This window comes from Odocoileus virginianus, chromosome 19, assembly GCF_023699985.2.
Source record: "Odocoileus virginianus isolate 20LAN1187 ecotype Illinois chromosome 19, Ovbor_1.2, whole genome shotgun sequence".
NCBI classification, from domain to species: domain Eukaryota; kingdom Metazoa; phylum Chordata; class Mammalia; order Artiodactyla; family Cervidae; genus Odocoileus; species Odocoileus virginianus.
Genome location: NC_069692.1, coordinates 24943777 through 24965787, shown reverse-complemented (window position 1 = coordinate 24965787; position 22011 = coordinate 24943777). Strand labels below are relative to the sequence as shown.

General features: G+C 40.7%; 1 protein-coding gene across 5 annotated transcripts in view; it reads left to right on the top strand.

The window, feature by feature from the left end:
* ARMC2 (armadillo repeat containing 2) overlaps positions 1 to 22011 on the top strand; it is a 124283-nt gene that overhangs the window by 71476 nt on the left and 30796 nt on the right. For all 5 annotated transcript variants that reach the window (XM_020876605.2, XM_070449993.1, XM_020876606.2 and 2 more), the window contains 2 exons: positions 746 to 891; positions 6916 to 7015. In XM_020876605.2, coding sequence (XP_020732264.2) covers positions 746 to 891; positions 6916 to 7015 — 246 coding nt within the window. The remainder of the gene's footprint in view (positions 1 to 745; positions 892 to 6915; positions 7016 to 22011) is intronic.

Below are 22011 nucleotides of genomic sequence, written 5' to 3'. Positions count from 1 at the left end.
TGATGAGAAAAATGTGCTCTGGGAGGTTAACTGTAAGTCTAAACTGAAGAAGGGTGGGGCTGGAATTTGACCAGGCCATCCAACTCCCAAGCTGACTCCCTGAACCCGTGGCCTGCCTGTACCATCTCAGGAGGAAAGAACACCTTGCATAGATGTAAAATTATCAGATAACAGCAGCTTTCATTTTATAGATTTTTTAAATTGTTCTCTTCTCCACTTTCAGACAAGGGTTAAGTACATAGTTTTTCTGAACGCTTTATTTTTTATAAAACAAGACAAATTTGCAAGAGGTTAGTTCTTGCCTCTAGGAAGAGAAAGAGACTAACATTCTTGAATATCCTTTGGCTGCAGCATTATTATTTGATGGTATTTATAAGACTATGGAACAAGAAGTTTATGATCTGTGGAACTCATGTGGCATGTCACAGGGTCAATTAATTACCTTATTACCTTCTACTAAAGCCAGACAGTGATCTGCTTAACCCTCAGGTTTTGGTATATTAATTACTTCTTAACAGGAATATTTCATTCATTACTTTTGAACCAAAGTAGGCTTTCTTTGTATTCATTTTTTGCTGCTTGTGCATAGACTCAGATTCTTTAATGGGTGATGCATAACGGGCCTTGGTTTAGCTACCGATGTAACAAAACTTATGGTGTGGGTTCTCCTGCACTGATTAGTATTGCTGTATTAGTGTTTTCTTTAAAAAAAAAAAAAATGCCACTAACATGCTTTTTTCCCTAGATGACTGCTACACTGCGAAACTTGGTTGATTCACCACTAGCAAGAAGTAAGTTGCTAAGCATCAATGCCCTTCCCCAGCTCTGCACAGTAATGGAACAGTACATAGGTGACAAGGATGTCTGTACCAACATTGCCAGAATATTCAGGTAAGGTAGAGTAGGAATACAAAGTAGCCTTACAATAATGCTAATGTTTAGATTCAGGGGTTATCTTTAGTATTTGTGTGTGTGACTGGCAAAGAATCTGGTTTTTGCTCTTTATGTCACCTAGAAGAAAAGGTAAATCTAGTGGCCCAAGTTTAAAATAAGTGACTTAAAACTTGTTTTATTGACTTCATTTCTTATGTTTTTCTAATGTGATTCTAAACTTATTGACTTTAAGGTACTTTAAAGTTGTGAGTTGTCCTAGTGTTTTTATAAAAGAAACAAAACTCTCAGCTTATTGGAGATAAAGAGCTGTATCACAAAACCCGGCAAACCTACTGGTGCACTTGGAAACAGTGCTTAAGGATTCTAACAGAAAAGAGGAAAGTCTGACCTGACTTTATTTATAATCACAGGTTATTTTTTTTTTCGGTTGTTTGGCTGAACTTTGGCTCACACATTCAGTAGTCATGTTTATATCCTCTTTGCTGCAGAAGCAAAGATAACCTGAATCTAGGCTGTCTCAAAACAAGATGTGACTAAATTTCAGAACTGTCTTTGAATTATGTACTTACATTTCTCCCTTCACTGCTTTTTACCAGTGTTTTGACATAATGATCCTTCTCCAGAGACCCGGGCCTTTCTTGAACTGTAGTATGGTAGCTGTTTAACAAAATACAAAATTTCCTGAAGACTGATTTGGTAATTGATCCCACATGAGGGTGTGAGTCCAGCTTTGATCTTTTAGCACTGTACTTTCCTATCTGGGTCCTTAATTGTGGGTACTTAATTAGTCCCATTTTGAAGCACATAAAATCATAAAGATTTCTGTGTATGGCAGCATGTAAAGATCCAATTTGGTTTTTCTTCCCCATGGAGAGACAGTTTCCCCACCACATGTTACTGAATACGCCATCCTTTTCTCATTGCTTTTGAATGCCTACTCAAGAGAATGCAAGCTTCCATATATTTGCAGGTCTGTTTCTGAACATTCTGTCTGACCCATCCTCAGACTAGTAACACATTGTTTTTTTACTGTTATGGGTTTAAGTCTTGCTATAAGATATTAATAAGATGAATCCTCCACTTTTCTCCTTTAAAATCCAAATTTTTATTTTCTCTTCCTCATGAACTGGAGAATCAGCTAAAAAGTCCATGAAAGGAACTTTGGATTTTTTTTTCATGAAACAATACTCAGTATTTAGGGTAACTTGGACAGAAGTGGGGAGGATTGACATCTTTGTGATATCAAGATGTCCATCCATAAACAGTTGTGATGTTTCTTCTTTTCATAAAATTTTATAATTTTCTCTTAAAAAATTTTGTCTTTTTGGAGAAAAAAAATACATCTTTTGTTAGATGTATTCCTTCATGACTCTTGCTGTGATTATAAATGCATCTTTTAAGAAAACAGTTCCAATGAGTGTTGCTAGTGTATGTGAACAGTATCAATGTTTGTTTATTAATCTTGTTATCCAGAACATCTTGATTAACATTAGGTCTAAGAATCTATAGATTCTCTTGGATTTTCTATGCAAATTATTTGCAAACAAGTATAGTTTGTCCCCCCCCCCCCCATTATTACAACTCTGTCCCTGTCCTCACCTATTTCTTGGATGCATTGCTTGAAAGTGAAAGTCACTCAGTTGTGTCCGACTCTTTGCAACCCCATGGACTATACAATCCATGTAATTCTCCAGGCCAAAATACTGGAGTGGGTAGCCTTTCCCTTCTCTGGGGGATCTTCCCAGGCCAGGATCCAACCCAGGTCTCCCACATTGCAGGCAGATTCTTTACCAGCTGAGCCACAAGGGAAGCCCAAGAATACTGGAGTGGGTAGCCCATCCCTTCTCCAGTGGATCTTCCCGACCCAGGAATCAAACCCAGGTCTCCTGCATTGCAGGCAGATTCTTTAGCAGCTGAGCTACCAGGAATATATATATATATATGTGTGTGTGTGTGTGTGTGTGTGTGTGTATGTTCTTTTTTTCCCCCATTATTACAGCTCTGCCCCTGTCCTCACCTGTTCCTTGGGTGCATTGCTTAGGATGTCCAGTATAAAGTTGTGAGAGTATTAGGCTGACTGACTTTCTCCTGACTTTAAGGGAAATGTTTTTGTAGTTTAATCAGTTGAAATTGTTTGTTGTAGGTTTTTGTAGATACCCCTTAACAATTAAGGAACAATTTTCTCCCTTTAATGAATTTTAAATTTCCTTGAATTCTTGAATATATTTTGATTATATGGATTTTCTTTGTTTAATTCTTTAACATAGTAGATTACAATAACAGGTTTTCTCATGTTAAACCATTACATATTGCTAGGTTTGCTCAGCTTATATTTTGTTTAGGATTTTTCATTTATGGTTACGAGTTAGATTGACCTATACATTTCCTTTCTTATACTGTCCTTGTCTGGTTTTAATGTCCAGTTTATACCAGCCTCATAAAATTAACTGGGATATATTCCAATATTTTCTCTATTTTAGAAGAATTTCTGAAAATTAAACTTATCTGCCTCTTGAAAAGCCTGTAGAACTTGCTTGAAAAGCTGTTTTATCCTGTTGTGTGTATACGCGTGTGTGTGCATGCATGTGTGAATATCACTGACAACTGATTCACTTTCTTTAATGGTCGAGTCATATCCTATTTACACTTGGTTCAGTTTCTAAAAGTTATATTTTTGTAAGAATTCATTCATTTAAGTTTCAAACTATATAAGGGCATTCCATATATTCTGTTATCCTTTTATTTTTATTTTTTAGCACCAAAAACATTTTGTATTGGGATTTAGCTGATTAACAATGTTGTGAGAGTTTCAGGTGGACAGGGAAGAGTCTCAGCCATACACATACATGTATCCATTCTCCCTCAAACCGCTCTCTCATCCAGGCTGCTACTTAACATTGAATTCCATGTGCTATGTAATAGGTTTTTGTTGGTTTAAATATAGCAGTGTATACATGACTTGCCCAAAGTCCTTAACCCTCCCTTCTACCCCCGCCCCAGCATCCGTGAGTTTTCCAAGTCTGTGAGTCTCTTTCTGTCTTGTAAGTTCATTAGTATTCTTTCTTTTCAGAGTCAACACACGCTGCTGCTGCTTGGTCACTTCAGTCGTCTCTGACTCTGCGACCCAATGGACTACCACATGTCAGGCTCCTCTGTCCACGGGGTTCTCTAGGCAAAAACACTGGAGTGCGTTGCCACGCCCTTCTCCAGGGGATCTTCCCAGCCCAGGGATTGAACCCCGGTCTCCTGCATTGCAGGCAGATTCTTTACCACTGAGCCACCAGGGAGCCCTCCATGTTGCTGCCAGTGGCCTCACTTCAGTCTTTTTAATGGCTGAGTAATATTCCAGTGTGTGTGTGTGTGTGTGTGTGTGTGTGTGTGCGTGCACTTGCCCACCACACCTTCTTTATCCATTCCTCTGTCGATGGACATTTAGGTTGTTCCCATGTCTTGTAAACAATGTGCTGCATGGAACCCTGTGGTACTTGTATCTTTTCGAGCCATGTTTTTCTCTGGATATATGCCCAGGAGTGGGATTGCAGGATCATATAGTGGCTCTATGTTTAGTTTCTTAAGGAACCTCCATACTGCTCTCCATAGTCGATGCACCGATTTACATTCCTGCCAGCAGTGCAGAAGGGTTCCCTTCTGTCCACACCCTCTCCAACATTTGTTATTTGTGAATTTTTTTATGATAACCAATCTGACCAGTATGAGGTGATATCTCATTGTAGTTTTGATTTGCATTTCTCTGATAATTAGCAATTTTGAACATCTTTTCATGTGCCTGTTTGCCATCTGTATGTCCTCTTTAGAGAAATGTCTATTCAGATCTTCTGCCCATTTTTTGAGTGGGCTGTTTGTTTTGATGATATTAAGTGTCATAAACTGTAAATTTTGGAGACTAATCCATTATCAGTCACATCATTGGCAAATATTTCCTCCCAATCTGTGGGTTTTCTTTTTGTTTATTGTTTCCTTTACTATGCAAAAGCTTTGGAATTTAAGTAGGTCCCACTTGTTTATTTTTGCTTTTATTTCCATTATTCTGGGAGCTGGATTAAAAAAGATGCTGTGATTTTTGTCAGAGAGTGTTCTGCCTATGTTTTCCTCTAAGTTTTATAGTGTCTGGTCTGAAATTTAAATCTTTAATCCATTATTTTTGTGTAAGGAGTTGAGGAATGATCTAATTTCATTTTTTTACATGTGGCTCGTCTATGGCCATACCACCCTGAATGTGCCTGATCTTGTCTGTTATTCTTTTAATCTCTGTTGCCTCTCTAATTATACCCCTTTCATTTATATTACTTACTTAAGAAATATTTATGCAGTGCCTACTATGTGCCAGGAAGTTTTCTAAGCACTTTCTAAATACTAGTTCATTTATTCCTTGTAATGGCTTTAAGAGGTAGGTACTTATTATTATTATCCTCATTTTACCAATGAGGAGGCTAGGCATAGAGAAATTTGGTAGTTTTCGCAGAGTTGCACAGCTGTGATTTCAACTAGATAGTCTGGCTCTAGAATTTACATGGTTAACTGCTACGTCACACTGCCTCTTCATTTTGATGTTGATTTTCATTCCTTATTTTGAAGATTTATGATATTTCTCTTTTTCTCTTGATCAGTCTTGCCAAAGGTTGGCCAATTTATTAGTTTTTGCAAAGAACCAATAGATCTATCAAACCACTCTATTGTAAGTTTCTTTCCTATTGTATTCCTCATTCTTAGCCTTAGTAATTCTTCTATTCTTTTTAGATATATTATATTTTCTTCTGGGCTTCCCTGGTGGCTTAGATGGTAAAGAATCTGCCTGCAGTGGGGGAGACCTGGGTTTGATCCCTGGGTTAAGAAGATCCCCTGGAGGAGGGCATGGCAACCCACTCCAGTATTCTGGCCTGGAGAATCCCCATGGACAGAAGAGCCTGGCGGCCTACAGTACATGGGGTCACAAAGAGTCGGACACAGCTGAGTGACTAAACACAGCACATATTTCTTTCCATGTTGGTTAGAAATCCCTTTCCTTTCAGCTTTCTTAAGGTTATGAATTTTCCTCTACTGCTGCAGCTGCATCTAAATTTTGATCTGTAGTATTTTTTGTCATTATTCAGATATGTGATTTTTTATTTTCTTATTTCTTTGACCCATAAGTTATGTGTTTTTAAATTTCCAAAAGTATGTCTGTAAAATGTGATCTAAAACATTGGTAATTTACTGAGATTGTTAATGGCCTGGCACATGATCAAGTTTTTAAAATATTAATGATGTTTTTTCTATTAATCTGTCACTTAATGAGAGGCTTATGAACATCTGTTAATTTGATATAGGTTTGTGAGTTCCACCTTGTGGGTTATGTTAGTTTGCTTGCTTACTTTTGAAAATTTGAAGCTATTTTCAAGGTTTTTGGCCTTAAGGTCTATTTTGCCTGATATTAATATACCACTAATATCCTAGCATATTTGAGCAGTTTAACATTTGTTTGTGCTGGAGTTCCAGGAGATTGACTCTACCAGATTGAAATTTACCAGATACTGTGTAAATTTCTTATCTTGTGTTTTCTGAACCACAAGCTTGATTGTTAAAGAAGCTGCCTGCAATTTAGGAGACCTGGATTCAATTCTTGGGTCGGGAAGATCCCTAGAGGAGGGCATGGCAACCCACTCCAGTATTCTTGCCTAGAGAATCCCATGGACAGAGGAGTCTGGCAGGATACAGTCCACGGGGTCGCAAGAGTTGGACGCGACTCAGTGACTAAACCATCACCACCTGCCTTAGAGGTTTCAGCTTTCTCTTTTTCAAAGAACTTGAAATTTTCCTTGCTCCCACCCTATGCTCCTGGAATCTAGAGCAGGTAACCAGCTCCCTGAGGCATCTCTGGGCCAGTGTATAGAGTATCTCCAGACTGCTTTTCATGCACAGGACAATGCTTTGAAGGTCTGCATTTAAAGCAACCTTAGGTATATTTGAGTTTTATTGAAAAACAAAACTGACTTTTATTTTTCCCATTTGACATTTCTACAGCAAACTTACCTCTTACCATGACTGCTGTGTAGCCTTGGCCAGCTATTCCAGATGTTATGCCTTGTTTTTGAATCTGATAAACAAATACCAGAAGAAGCAGGTCAGTTCTTTATACATTTAATTCTTCACTGTGTCTTTTCATTCATATATTTTGTAATAAGGCCACATTGAATGACTTTGTGTTTTGAATGTATAATTTTCTCTTAGAAGCTTCCATTAAATATGTAACGAGCTGCCTCCAGGAGGCAGAGAGTTTCATGGAGGAGGTGGGGAGGAAGTAATTTGAGGCAGAGATGGCCTCAGAAGGATGTGCATGCAGCACAAGGATTCACGATGTTGGGTGAAGGGTGGGTGCTGTTCCTCCTAGTGCTCTAAGGACGCCTCCTACAGGAGGCACCTTTGAGCGGGGTGGGGTTACACTGGTTATTTCCAGGCCCCAACCCAGGCCTACTGAGCCAGGTGGGTGCAGATGTGCCCAGCCATCTGCCCTTTAACAAGAACTGCAGGGACTTCTAATGCAAACTAAAGTTCAGGATCCCCTACACTGGGTATACTCCAAAGATTCTTCTAGCCCTGAAATTTTCTAATTTTTTGACACTGTTGTATTTAGAAGATGACATTTTGAGGTTAAGTATTTAAAGGAAAGAATTTGGTTTTAATGGGTTGGACAAAAATGTAATAGCTGTTTTAAAAAAAGGAAGAACTCACAAATGACTTTCCCTTAATAAAATTATAACACTTAATACAAACATTGATTTTTAGGATATTATCAGTTTCGAATAGTCATTAACTGCAGGCTAGTTTTATTTGCCTTTACAAATGATTAAAGTGACATCAACTCTTTAGTGGGGATGGTTTATACATGAAAATATGTATTAATGTCCAGTATGGTAAATTTTCAAAATTACATAGTAGGTATCGTATTATAAAATCATATATATATATTTAAAATCATATTATATATACTCTAAAATCATATTAAAATCATATTATATATATTCTAAAATGGTTTTAATATATTTAAAATCATATTAAAAAATGATTAAAATCATATTATATATATTCTAAAATGGTTTTAATATAAAGCTTTGTGTTTGTTTATATTAACCATATAAAAACCCCCTCAAAATAGAATTCCTGTTTGCCACAAATAGAGCTAAACTTATTCTTACCCAGTCAAGTACTTCTGCTGAGAATGACTAAATTTGTCATATTTTACACTGTTATCAGCTATTTATTAGAAGGTTGCTAGTCTCATTTTAGTTATACTGATAGAGAAGTTTCTGTGTTCATATTACACCATTATGTATTATGTGCTCAGTTGCTCAATCATGTCTGACTCTTTGCGGCAGGACTGTAGCCTGCCAGCTTCTCTGACCATGAAATTTTCCAGGCAAGAGCACTGGAGCAGGCTGCCATTTCCTACTCCAGGGGATCTTCCCGACCCAGGGATTGAACCTGAGTCTCCTGCACTGGCAGGCAGATTCTTTACCACTAGCACCACCTGTACGTTTTAAAGATGATAAAAACTTTGCTGAAAGTGTTAATGTTTCTATTTAACTTTAAAAGAACAATTTACAGATATGCACTTGAGTTCCTGATTCTGAGTATTTGGACTACAAATGCTTTCCCCTATGTATTTTGTATTTTCTCTAAATTACATACTTTGAAAGATTTCATGGCATAAGAATTTGCTGTGTCAGCTGAAGAATGAATTTGATTACCTTACACCCAGTTGTGGATGTGACTGGTGATAGAAGCAAGGTCCGATGCTGTAAAGAGCAATATTGCATAGGAACCTGGAATGTTAGGTCCATGAATCAAGGCAAATTGGAAGTGGTCAAACAGGAGATGGCAAGAGTGAATGTCAACATTCTAGGAATCAGTGAACTAAAATGGACTGGAATGGGTGAATTTAACTCAGATGACCGTTATATCTACTACTGTGGGCAGGAGTCCCTTAGAAGAAATGGAGTAGCCATCATGGTCAACAAAGAGTCTGAGATGCAGTACTTGGATGCAATCTCAAAAATGACAGAATGATCTCTGTTCGTTTCAAAGGCAAACCATGGCAAACCATTCAATATCACGGTAATCCAAGCCTATGCCCCAACCAGTAACGCTGAAGAAGCTGAAGTTGAATGGCTCTATGAAGACCTACAAGACCTTTTAGAACTAACATGCAAAAAAGATGTCCTTTTCATTATAGGGGACTGGAATGCAAAAGTAGGAAGTCAGGAAACACCTGGAGTAACAGGCAAATTTGGCCTTGGAGTACGGAATGAAGCAGGGCAAAGGCTAATAGAGTTTTGCCAAGAGAACACACTGGTCATAGCAAACACTCTCTTCCAACAACACAAGAGAAGACTCTACACATGGACATCACCAGATGGTCAACACCGAAATCAGATTGATTATATTCTTTGCAGCCAAAGATGGAGAAGCTCTATATAGTCAGCAAAAACAAGACCGGGGGCTGACTGTGGCTCAGATCATGAACTCCTTATTGCAAAATTCAGACTTAAACTGAATAAAGTAAGGAAAACCACTAGACAGTTGAGGTATGACCTAAATCAAATCCCTTATGATTATACAGTGGAAGTGAGAAATAGATTTAAGGGACTAGATCTGATAGAGAGCCTGATGAACTATGGACAGAGGCTCATGACATTGTACAGGAGACAGCGATCAAGACCATCCCCATGGAAAAGAAGTGCAAAAAGGCAAAATGGTTGTCTGAGGAGGCCTTACAAATAGCTGTGAAAAGAAGAGAAGCGAAAGGCAAAGGAGAAAGGGAAAGATACTCCCATTTGAATGCAGAGTTCCAAAGAATAGCCAGGAGAGATAAGAAAGCCTTCTTCAGCAATTAATGCAAAGAAATAGAGGAAAACAACAGAATGGGAAAGACTAGAGATCTGTTCAAGAAAATTAGAGATACCAAGGGAACATTTCATGCAAAGATGGGTTCAATAAAGGACAGATATGGTATGGACCTAACAGAAGCAGAAGATATTAAGAAGAGGTGGCAAGAATACACAGAAGAACTGTACAAAAAAGATCTTCACAAGCCAGATAATCACAATGGTGTGATCGCTCACCTAGAGCCAGACATCCTGGAATGTGAAGTCAAGTGGGCCTTAGGAAGCGTCACTACGAACACAGCTAGTGGAGGTGATGGAATTCCAGTTGAGCTATTTCAAATCCTGAAAGATGATGCTGTGAAAGTGCTGCACTCAATATGCCAGCAAATTTGGAAAACTCAGCAGTGGCCACAGGACTGGAAAAGGTCAGTTTTCATTCCAATCCCTAAGAAAGGCAATGCCAAAGAATGCTCAAACTACTGCACAATTGTACTCATCTCACACGCTAGTAAAGTAATGCTCAAAATTCTCCAAGCCAGGCTTCAGCAATATGTGAACCAAGAACTTCCAGATGTTCAAGCTGGATTTAGAAAAGGCAGAGGAACCAGAGATCAAATTGCCAACATCTGCTGGATCATCAAAAAAGCAAGAGAGTTCCAGAAAAACATCTATTTTACTGCTTTATTGACTATGCCAAAGCCTTCGACTGTGTGGATCACAATAAACTGTGGAAAATTCTGAAAGAGGTGGGAATAACAGGCCACCTGACCTGCCTCTTGAGAAACCTCTATGAAGGTCAGGAAGCAGTAGTTAGAACTGGATGTGGAACAGCAAACTGGTTCCAAATAGGAAAAGGAGTACATCAAGGCTGTATATTGTCCCCCTGTTTATTTAACTTATATGCAGAGTACATCATGAGAAATGCTGTGCTGGAAGAAGCACAAGCTGGAATCAAGATTGCCGGGAGAAATGTCAATAACCTCAGATATGCAGATGACACCACCCTTATGGCAGAAAGTGAAGAGGAACTAAAAAGCCTCTTGATGAAAGTGAAAGAGGTGAGTGAAAAAGTTGGCTTAAAGCTCAACATTCAGAAAACTAAGATCATGGCATCTGGTCCCATCACTTCATGGGAAATAGATGGGGAAACAGTGGAAACAGAGGCTGACTTTATTTTTTTGGGGCTCCAAGATCACTGCAGATGGTGACTGCAGCCATGAAATTAAAAGACACTTACTCCTTGGAAGGAAAGTTATGGCTAACCTAGATAGCATATTATAAAGCAGAGACATTACTTTGCCAACAAAGGTCCGTCTGGTCAAGGATATGGTTTTTCCAGTGGTCATGTATGGATGTGAGAGTTGGACTGTGAAGAAAGCTGAACGCTGAAAAATTGATGCTTTTGAACTATGGTGTTGGAGAAGATGCTTGAGAGTCCCTTGGACTGCAAGGAGATCCAACCAGTCCATCCTAAAGGAGATCAGTCCTGGGTGTTCATTGGAATGACTGATGCTGAAGCTGAAACTCCAGTACTTTGGCCACCTCATGTGAAGAGTTGACTCATTGGAAAAGACCCTGATGCTTGGAGGGACTGGGGGCAGGAGGAGAAGGGGACGACAGAGGATTAGATGGTTGGATGGCATCACCGACTTGATGGACATGAGTTTGAGTAAACTCCAGGAGTTTGTGATGGACAGGGAGGACTGGCATGCTGCAATTCATGGGGTCACAAAGAGTCGGACACAGCTGAGCAACTGAACTGAACTAGGCACTTACTGATTTAGATTTTGGTAAAATATACTATCAGAACTCTAATCATTAGACAAGTGAATTAACCCCTCAGAGCTTAGATACTCCTAGTTCTGGTTTTCTTTTTTAAGGAAAAAATTAGAAGGGTAGAAAAGATAGTTTGCTGTAACATTAAAAGAAACTTTTCAATATTATACTTATAAAGGGATTTAATTATGGATTTTATTTTTAATTTTGTTTTATGGGATTACTTTATGGGTTTTAATTTTAATTTACCATCATAGTTTCTTTTTTACTTGCGTTTTGATCATGGATGACTTAGACAGTAACTGGAGATGTTTTCAAATGTGGATTTAAATAATACATTTCTGTTTAACAGTTTGATTTCAAGGTATGTCATAACCTGTAATTTTTTTGAAAAAGATGAAAACCCATCAGTTCAGTACTGACAAATAGCCCTATTAGTTATGGTATTACTGGTACATAACTGTTTATTTCTCTAATTGTAGTTTAAATGATGATTGTGTTTAATAGAAAGTAGAAAGTTCTGGCATCTGGCTTTTGACAATATGAGATACTTGAGATGTGAGTATAGTTAAGGGTATGCTTTTTCTGGTTCAAGGGACTAAATGTCTTAAAGTTTAATTGGCATAAAATTTTACCACACTTCTTATTGAACTACTTTTCACTTTGGACTGGTAGTTATCTATAAAGCAAAATTGGTATTTAAAGGCCATATTTTTCTCTATTGATTTACATTATAATTTTGTATTCCTATTAAAATTATTTTGGTTCAAAGATGAATAAAGAGCATCTTGCAAAGTAAGTACAGTAACATGTTGTTTTTAGAACTACCAAGGAAATGTGCAATTTATCCCCTTAATCACCAAAGTTATTACCTTTTTAAACTTTCAAAAAAATTTTATTTATTTGCTTTAGACCATGCAGGGTCTTCATTGCTTCTTGCATTTTATTCTACTTGTGCCTAGCAGGGGCACTCTCTAGATGCAACACACGGGCTTCTCATTGCAGTAGCTTCTCTTGTTGCACACTGCAGGCTCTAGGACGCACAGGTTTCAATAATTGCAGCATGTGGGCTCAGCAGTTGCAGCTTCCAGGCTCTAGCACAGGCTCAATAGTTGTGGCACATCCATGTCACGTGGGATCTTCCCAGATTAGGGATGGAACCTGTGTCCCCTGCATTGGCAGGCAGATTCTTTACCACTGAGCCACCAGGGAAGCCTTCACCAAAATTATTTTAGTCATTGTGGTAACAATCATATTCAAATATATTACATATTTCCTTGCTCTCTTAGAAGATATTAAAAATGATTTCCTCTTATCGATGCCAAAGGTCAATATTACAAGCAGCGATTATTACTCTAGAGGTTATTTGTCCTACATTGGGAGCATGAGTCTATTCATAAACTTCTTTAAATGTCTGTGTCATCTTTGTGTAGATTTCTCTCTCCCTTTGCATTGTTATTAACTTTGCTTTGGTAATCATTACCTGTCTTTTGCAATTATTTGTAATTAGTAGGGGAACCTCATAACCAACCTTCTTAAAAGTAACACCTGATGAGTCTAAATACTGACTTTGAATAGGTTCTGAGTGAGAAGAGCCTGAGGGACTTTTGATGAAATTTCTCTCGACTGTTCTCATCTTCAAAAGCCATTTCATATTCAAGGTGTGGCTCTTGTGTTCCTTTCTCTATGAAGCCTTCTAAGACCAGCCAATTTTTTCCTCATCAGTGTATCACTTAATTTTTATTTTTTAAAGGTTTGTATCAGCTCTATTTGTAATAGTCAAAAAACTAGAAACAACCAAATGTCCTCTGGATAAATGGCTAAGCAAACTGTGGGATTATCTATGCCATGGAATACTATTCAGCATTAAAAAAGGACTGAACTATTTATATATACTGTATCCTGGATAAGTCTCCAACTATACTGAGTGAAAAAAGCCAGTCCCCAAATGTTACATACTGCATGCATGATTTTAAAGCCTTTAATGTAGCCAGTACACCCAGTTAGTATGGTCAGAGCTGAGGACCCAAGCAGTATGTTTCTGACCTTAACTGTTTCACTATTATTAAGAAATATCATCCCAAACTTAGAGCTAGAGTGTGGGGTAGGAGCCTGTATATTCTGACAAAGTCATATTGGGGCACTGTTTAGCCAACAGGGCTTAATTCCCAAGGAGAATATATCTTTGTTTAAACTTGCTGTTTACTATTTGATTAGAACCTAGACACTATAAAGTTACACATTAATTTGTAGATTTTTTTCTCTGGTAGACAAGATAACCTCAGAGTTATGGTTTGTTACCTTAAGGTCATTAGCCAGGTATGATTCTAACCTAGTCATCTTATTCTAACATTCTTTTTAATGCTTGTAAACACCCAGTTCTTGTTCTTCGAGCCCGCTTTACCATTGTATTGGCTTCCCTCATTAATGAGATAAATAATTCTCTTAATGTGTTCATTTTATATTTCTGTGAGAGCCAAGTTAGCTTTTTATAAATTATACTTTGACTCTATATTGTCTTTTACTTATGCAAAAGAAGGAAATATTACAGTTTTGAATCATCTTTGATGTTTTCTAGTAAGGAAAAATATATATATTTTACATTTTCCTCAAAACCAGAATGCTTTAGAAGAGCAGGGAAATTGTTCAGGCTACAAGGAAATAGTTATGTGTCCCAACCACTTCCTAAAATCGTTAACCAAAAGCTCTCAGAGATCTTTGTAAATATTTCTTTTGTGATTCTTTAAATGGTTATCATTTGTGTAACTGCCTTATGCACTATTGGGATTCCCTAAGGACACAGGCTTTGTCTTTATAGACCTGAGATGATTCTTGGCATACCAGACTCATGATAAGTGCTGAAAGAATGAATTTTGCGTATGTGAAATGCTTTGGAATCTGTAAAGTATTATACAGTATTTTTTTTCTAGTCCTCTAATACTTCTTCCTTAAATATTTACTTTCCTCTTCCTACTTTGGAGGAGGAAATAATAATTTCCCCCACATTTTTCATGTTGATGGGCTGCCATACACAGCAGCAAAACAGAAATGCTGGACTTAAATTACTTCAGACCAGCACAGATCTTAGGTTCCTGTTCCCCTTGGCCCAGGTGACTAGCTGGATAAGATTTGTTTTTCCTCTTTCCCGAGAGATAGAAGTGATTTCCAGAAACGAAACCGCACACCACATCCTGACGTGAGTGTATTTATCTTTGGTGGCTCAGATTTTACTCCACCTGAGGTTTACTTGGACATTGAGACTTTTGAACTGATCTTTGAAATGTACCCCAGTCCTCCAGCAACTTTTAAACTGGAATTATTACTTCCTAGAACTATTTTTGTTTCAGTTCTAGGAAATGTTTCTCCAAGGCTAACTTGGATTATAGACACATGCACACTTTGGACGTGTGATAGTCTCTTAGTGTACAGAACTGTCACCCAGGGACTCAGTAATCAGTCTGTAGCCCTTTTCTTTGTCCTGAGAGGTTAGCTTTGCCTTTGTCTTAAAAGTTTGAAGGCTACATTGACAATTGGCAGAGATTTCATTTTTCTGGGACTTATTTTTAAATTTAATCATGTTATGACTCAGTGTATTTTTGAAGACCATAGAAACAAAAATCTCAAAAAAAGACAACCCCTCTCTAGTGATAAATGAACTGTCACCTACACACACCTCTTTGAGTGTTTTTTTTATCTACCAGGTGAGGAGCTTAGCAGGAAACTGTGGCCAGCTGCCTCCCCCGTCCACCAGGGGGAGATCCTGCTTGGAACCAGGTAGCACCAAAGCTGATGGCTGCTGGGAGAAGTGGAATATTTCCTCCCCGATCTGGTGTTGTATTCTATTAAAGGGAAAAAAAGAAAAAGTGAGAAAATGTCAAAAGTAAAAAATTTTTTCCTGGTTTTTTTTTTCACACCTTATTCATATTCATCTCTTTTCAAGGAAAAGGCTGACTTCAGCATATGAAAATTGGTCTTTTTGCAGTGTCCTTAATCTGTCTCAGTTATTAGGTCAGTTGATAATGAAAGGTGGTGGGGGGAGCATTTTCACCTTTATTTTCTACCCATCTGTGTTGTGAGAATTATTTACAAGAAACATGGATTCATAGTTTTTAAACATGATATAAAAACAGTAGGTATTAAGGTGGTGAGATATCGAATTCCTTCTTGATTTGAATCATCGAATCATTGTTTCCTAAACTTGGGGAGTTTTAAAAATACAGGTTCTCAGGCCTCACCCTGGGAGAGCCTGATTCAGGTCTGGGGCAGGGCCCCAGAACCTGTTTTTAATAGGCACCTCAGGTGAAGAGCAGGTGTGGGAACCTGTGGTGTAAATTATTAAGATGGCCCCTTAAAAACAAATTGTTTTCCCTGATACTGACAGCGGAGGGTTTTCCACAAATCCTCAAGAGATTTTAAAGTGATTAATCAAAGCAGCCACACAGGGTCAATCTTCATTGTCAGGCATGTGGCTGAAAGTGAATCTCCCTTACAAAGTAGGAACCAAATCAGCAAGCCATGCCAGGAGTTGGTGTAGGTTTCCCCAGTAAGTGGTGATAACCGTCTGCCTTGTGCCTTTTGCTGAGGCACAGGGTAGCCGAGGAGCACTTTCTTAGCCAGAGAAAATGAGATGGGTCGTTCGACCCTTCCAGGGATTTTCTCTGCCAGGCTTGTGTCAAAACAGATGGCGCCAAGACCAAACCCAGTTTGATAACTTGGCCATTGCACTAATGGGGCTTCAGACACTGGTCACACTGGGCTACTCAGGAAAAGTGAGCCCTGGGCACCCTTGAACTGGCAGCGGAAGGGAGGATTCATTATCCTCAGTTAGTTAGACAAGCCACAAGTTGTTCTTGATTTATTTGCTAATGAAGCAACCACCGAATTTTGTTTCTGCCTTGAGAAATTTCAGTATATCTCCATACCTAACCTTTGTTAAGTTTGCAACAAAGCTGAGGACAATCTGTTCACTTTAAATAACGCATGGTTGGGTTCACAACAACGCTGCCCACCATAGCCCTTCAGTGACAATGGGTTTGTCAGAATAGGATGGCTGTGATTCAAGCCAAGTGTTTCATCAACAGTCTCAGAGAAAAGGCATCCACTCCTCCCAGCTCTCACAAAGGACTTCCTCAAGGAGAACAAGGGGAACTTCTTTGGCTCATGTCTGTCTACGAGGTTGATTTGTCCAGGATCCATGGTCTAACTGGTAACTCCCAGTTCCCACACACACAAAAACTGAGACCCAAACACAGCACTGCAGTCTGCCTGGGTGCAGTTTGTAAGTTAGACTAGAGCACAAAGAAATGTATCTATTTAAAATGCTGACCGAAATTCAGTTAAATGACAAATCTCATTTAAGAACGATGCACATATTGTATGCTTTATGGTGTAAACTGCATTTGGTACAACCAAATGTGCAAGCAGATGGGCTCAGTGTGGAAGGCGTGAGCGGGGTCTGTGGCAGCCTTGCAAAGCAGACCTCCCTCAGGGGTGCCTCTGACATCAGCGTCGCCACATTTAGCAGCTCACCAAAATATGTTTGGGTTTGTTTTTTTGGGAGAACGCGCAAAACGATTTCCCCCCATTTCTTCTATAAATAGCTACTGGGCAGGAGATCAGGTAAAATCCCTCAAATAAGACTTTTAAGACTGGCAATGTTTTGCAAAGGTCACAGTCCCCCCCCCCCCCCCAAAATAACCTTTATCTACATTCCCATCACTCCTGGCCATTAAACAGCTATCTGTCTACCCCTCCCCACTTTCAGATACATTCAGTTTCTTGTGTTGCTTTTGTGAAACAGAACTTCCTGATGCCAGGCAATCGTCAGCCTCGGAGAACACTGTCTGGGAACCCCCCAGCGTGTCCGAGCTTGTCCTGCTTGTTAAGCTCAGCCTCTCTCGTCCCGGGCAAGCGGCTGTCTTCAGGCATGTGAACGCCGTCTGATTCAGAGTGCTCACGCATCCTGGTGTTGAAAATGGGACCCGGAATGTGTGGAGAGCGTAGGGCTGAAAGCAAAAAATATTGGCCCCTTTTGGAGCTGTTCTTCTCCATTGCAACCACAGCCGAGCGGCAGGCCAGAGGATAGCTCGACCTTTCTGCCCCCCTCCATCCTCTTTGGGGCCGCAGACGATTGGCGAGGGAGGCGCCTCCACCCCTTCCCCCGGCGCCTTTATATGGTGACTTGGCTCCCCGCTCGCCCTCCGCCTCCAGCCTGGCAGGAGCGCCCTGTGGCTGTCTTCCCAGCCCCTCGGCAGCCACATTCCCAGTGGGTGCTGTGAGCGTTTGGCTGAGCTCGCTCCTTTTTTCGGCCTTGGCCTCGGTCTGCACCCCTGACCGGGCGGGCGGCACAAAAAGCCCTGAGCTTGTTCATTCTTTCCAGCTCCTGCTGCTTTGCCCTTGTGGAGCTGGCTCTTCCCGCCCACCCCCTCCGACTCAGCACAGAACCCAAATGCCTGATTTATGTCTGTTGACTTAAAAAAAAAAAAAAGAACAGAGCCCAGTGAAATTCTAGCATCACCTTGGTGCTTTTGAGTGATAGCCGCGTTCAGGAGCATACAGTAGGCAACCCCTTCAATTTCAACCCATTTTTGAAAGTCTTTCTAAAATGTTTTCCTTGACTTAGGAGAAGTATTCTCTGAAGTAAGTAATGGAACCTGCTGAATATAGTTGATTCTTTCTGTGACATCTTGATATGGTTCCTTCCCCATGGTCAACATTATGCACATGGGTTATTTTAAGGTTCTGTGGGTAGGAAGGGTGTGGAGTCGGAGGAGTGGACAGTGGGTGGGGAGTAATGTGAAGTAATGGCAGAAGTGGTCACGTGGGGCTGGATGGTAATTAGATGCTGGCTTGGGCGTTTTATAGGCAGTGGATGATTTTGAGCAAGGGGGTGATGTAAGAACTGTACTTCTAGAAATGTTGTTAACCCTGGTCACGGAGGGAGGAGCCCGTCAAGGATCTCTGACAAGAGTCTACAGACTGGGTTAGCCAGAGTGGGTGTGGGAAGTGGGGGTCAGGGGAGAGTTTGAGATGACAGAGGGGAGGGAACTTGGTGACCGAGTGAGAGAGGGAAGGACAGAAGATGCCTCTGGGGCTGAGCCTGGGAAGACGGGGGTCATGGGAATGAGGAGGAGGGCTGAAGTGGTTTGGGAATCCATCTGTGAGTACGGAAGTGATGGCCCAAGTCCTGCCTTTTCTTTTCACCAGTGTGGGACTCTGGGGCCAGGGAGCCTCTTGAAGCCTCAGTTTCTACATCTCTGAGTAGGGAGAAATCTCCTTCACTGACTTTAGGCCAGTGTTTCTCACATGGAAAATAACAGTCAACACAGAGGCCGTTGCTGGAACTTGACAGGGACCACTCTGTTCAGCAGTGTCCTGCTCCTTGTTTTGTTCCAGTTAAAGTAATTTGATTTACAGGCATGTGGAGCCCATTCAGATTGAGTAACATGTTTGCTCATGAGGGCACAGCTTATGCGAAACTAAAGAGAACATTCAGCCTTCTACTGGCTATACCTGGGACGCACAGTTGAGGTCAGGCTTCGTCCAGTACGTGAACCTGTCTGAGCTCTGGTTGGCCAGAGCTGTTGCTGGGCTGATTCCTTTTTAAGCAAAATTAGAAAGGCAATGTGAACTGGTTTTACTAGATTGCCTTCAAAAAAAAGATTCTCCTGATTCATCTTCATTTTGCTGTTTCAAAACTACATAGTTGTGGTCTGAACATGCAACTTTGTGTTCAGTTTAACAAAAAGGCTATATAACAGTGTTGATTTATAGGTGGTTCTCAGATATTGTCTTAGAATAAAGGAGAGGCTGTGTACCTCAAAGGAGAATGGCATGATGATGAAATAGTTTTTTGCGAGTTGTTTCTCTGCAAATTGATGATCTCGGCCTTTGTGTAATTTTTCAAATCTTTGTAGGATTTTAATTAAATGATATTTGGTAGAGCTTGATTGGGCTGTGGAACAATAAACAACCTCAAGGTAACACCGATCAGGGGCCGGGTACTGCACAGAGTACAGACCACCCATGGGGAGCTAAGGGGTCCTCTTGCTCAGCCTCCTCGTTCAGGATTCCCGATGAGTCCAGACAGGCACCGGCAGGGAGGTCAGGAAACACCACCTCTGCCAGCCGCCTGTGAGCCTGCTCCCCTTCTGGCCTATTCCATTCTCTCTCGAGATTCATGGAGAACATATTTGAGAAGGGTTGGGGGGAGAAAAAGAAGACGACGCTTTAGACAACCCTGAGAAAGGGGACAGAAGCAGCAAGCGTAGCAGTTGCTGGAAGTTTGGTGGTGCACACAATGCAATCTGCCAGCCCATTTGTTGATTCTGCATGCCATCCTTCAGTTGGCACCACTGCTGCCAGGAACCACCCCCTCCTTTTTCCATCTGAAGGCAGGGAGAGAGGCACTGCGGCAGCATTAACTCTTCCTGCGCTATAACTCTGCCTGCACTAAAGCTGAGAGTTTCTTATCTCCATGTCAGGCTTGATAACCTGTGCCATATTAGGACCCACAGAGATATTTGAATCAAAGAATTTTAAAAGTAGCAGGGGCCTGAGGGAGGTTTTCAAGTAGGAAAAGCAGCACCCAGTCTTCCCAGGTGGGACCAAATGTGATGGTGGGTAGAGGTCATTTGAATTTTGAAGAATGAGGACCTAGAGGGAAACCTGCTTTTACCTGCAGCCAGAGATCTGGTCAGCAAATCAGCAGTGACAGTTGGAGGTGGTACAAGGCCAGAGAAGTCTTCTGAGCTAGACCAACCAGAAAAACAAATATTGGAGGTAGAGGTGGAGTGGCAGAGCTAGCAAGAGAGGGAGAGGTCTAGCATCCTTCAGAAGACAAATCTTAGGAGGTAAATTAATTAATTCTCTTGATGATTTAGCCAACAGAATGCAACTATTTATTGTGTGCTTTAAGAAGTCATTTAAAAACACTGATCATGTCTTTCCTGTCTTGCTTAATGTGCTTTTGTGGAAATAAGAGCAAGTCCAGGGAACACTGGGAAGTCTAGAAATGTTGGCCATAACTACTGCCTAAGGCATGAGGGAGGTGGCTATCTGGATTGTGGAGACTGGGAACATTTTGTTCAAATTAAGGAACTGCAAATTGTCGCTTCAGAGAATGAGTTAATTTGTGTACCTTGGTGCTTGGAACAGTGATTGGTGCATCATTAACACAGACTATTAGTTGCTGCTACTACTATTAGTAATAACAGTAATTATTACAATTTTCAGAGGTAGGGCTAGTGCAGAGTGCCTTTAATCAGAAATTGTGTATCAGAGTTTATGGGAAAAACTCATGCTTCTCAGTTTAGAAAACACAGTGGAATTTTCCTTCAAGGAGCCTAGTTCTCAGAAACAGCCTCTGTCTTGGTTGGAAAATGGTCTGCTTGGCTGTTGGGTGTGACCAGGGAGGGGGAGTACTCTCTTTCCAGAGCCCAGGGAGAGGCCTGCCCCACGGGGAATGACATGAAGTAACCACTGGTTTCACGTGAAGGGAAACTGGAGTTTTATAGCACAACTTTGTGAGCTGGGTTTAGATTTAAGACCTACCTGCTTCAGCTTCTTTAGGGAGCTGTCTGGTGATCAGAGATAAACAAGGTGACCCCAGACCCAGAAAGGGACCGCCCCAGGTATTCTTTCTCAAGACATTTTCCTTCTGCCAGTGTCGGCTCACCTATCCTCCACACCACATATCTGCTTTTCTTCATTTATCAAGGTTGAACTCAACATCATGGTTGTTAACTTTGCTAACCTCTCCCGCTGCCACCCCCTGTTCGCTGAGCCTCCTCTTACCTAGATTCGTGTAAGACCACTGGTCTTTCCCACGTAGGTTAACGCTACGAATATTTTACTGATAGTAAAGGATTCAGAACAGTGCCTGAATCATCACTCAACTGCAGTCTGTGCTTTACCTGTTTTGTCTCATTTAATTTTGCATCACAGTGTTTTCCCCATTTTACAGACGAGTTAATCAAGACACAGAAAGGCCAAGTGAAGTGTGACCCAGGCTGCCTGGCTCTCTAGCTGGGAACCATAATCCCCTTGGGTGTCTAGTTTCTTCCTTAGCCCTTTCAGTCTTTGCAGTTTCTCCACTCATTATTAGCCTTGTCTTCTCAAATAGATGGCAAACTCTTCAGAGCCCCTTGCCTCATCTTTGTTTGTGTATGTGTGTATTCCCCCAGACCCCAGCATGGTGGGGGCAGCCTGGACCACCTGCGTGATGGGTTGCACACTGCCCAGCTGAGGTTTTTCTGGGTGTGAACGCTCTCCCAGGCCAGTGCCCATCGTGTTAGACTCTGTCCTTTCTTAATGTTGGCAAACGGTTCACAGCTGCACAGGCAGCTGCCTGGCTGCTTCTCCACCAGGGCAAGGGAAAACATTTTCAAGAACAAGCAGAAACAAGTTGGTATTGGCAAAGCAGACCCAGGCAAGCCCCAGCATCTTGCCCTTTGTCCTG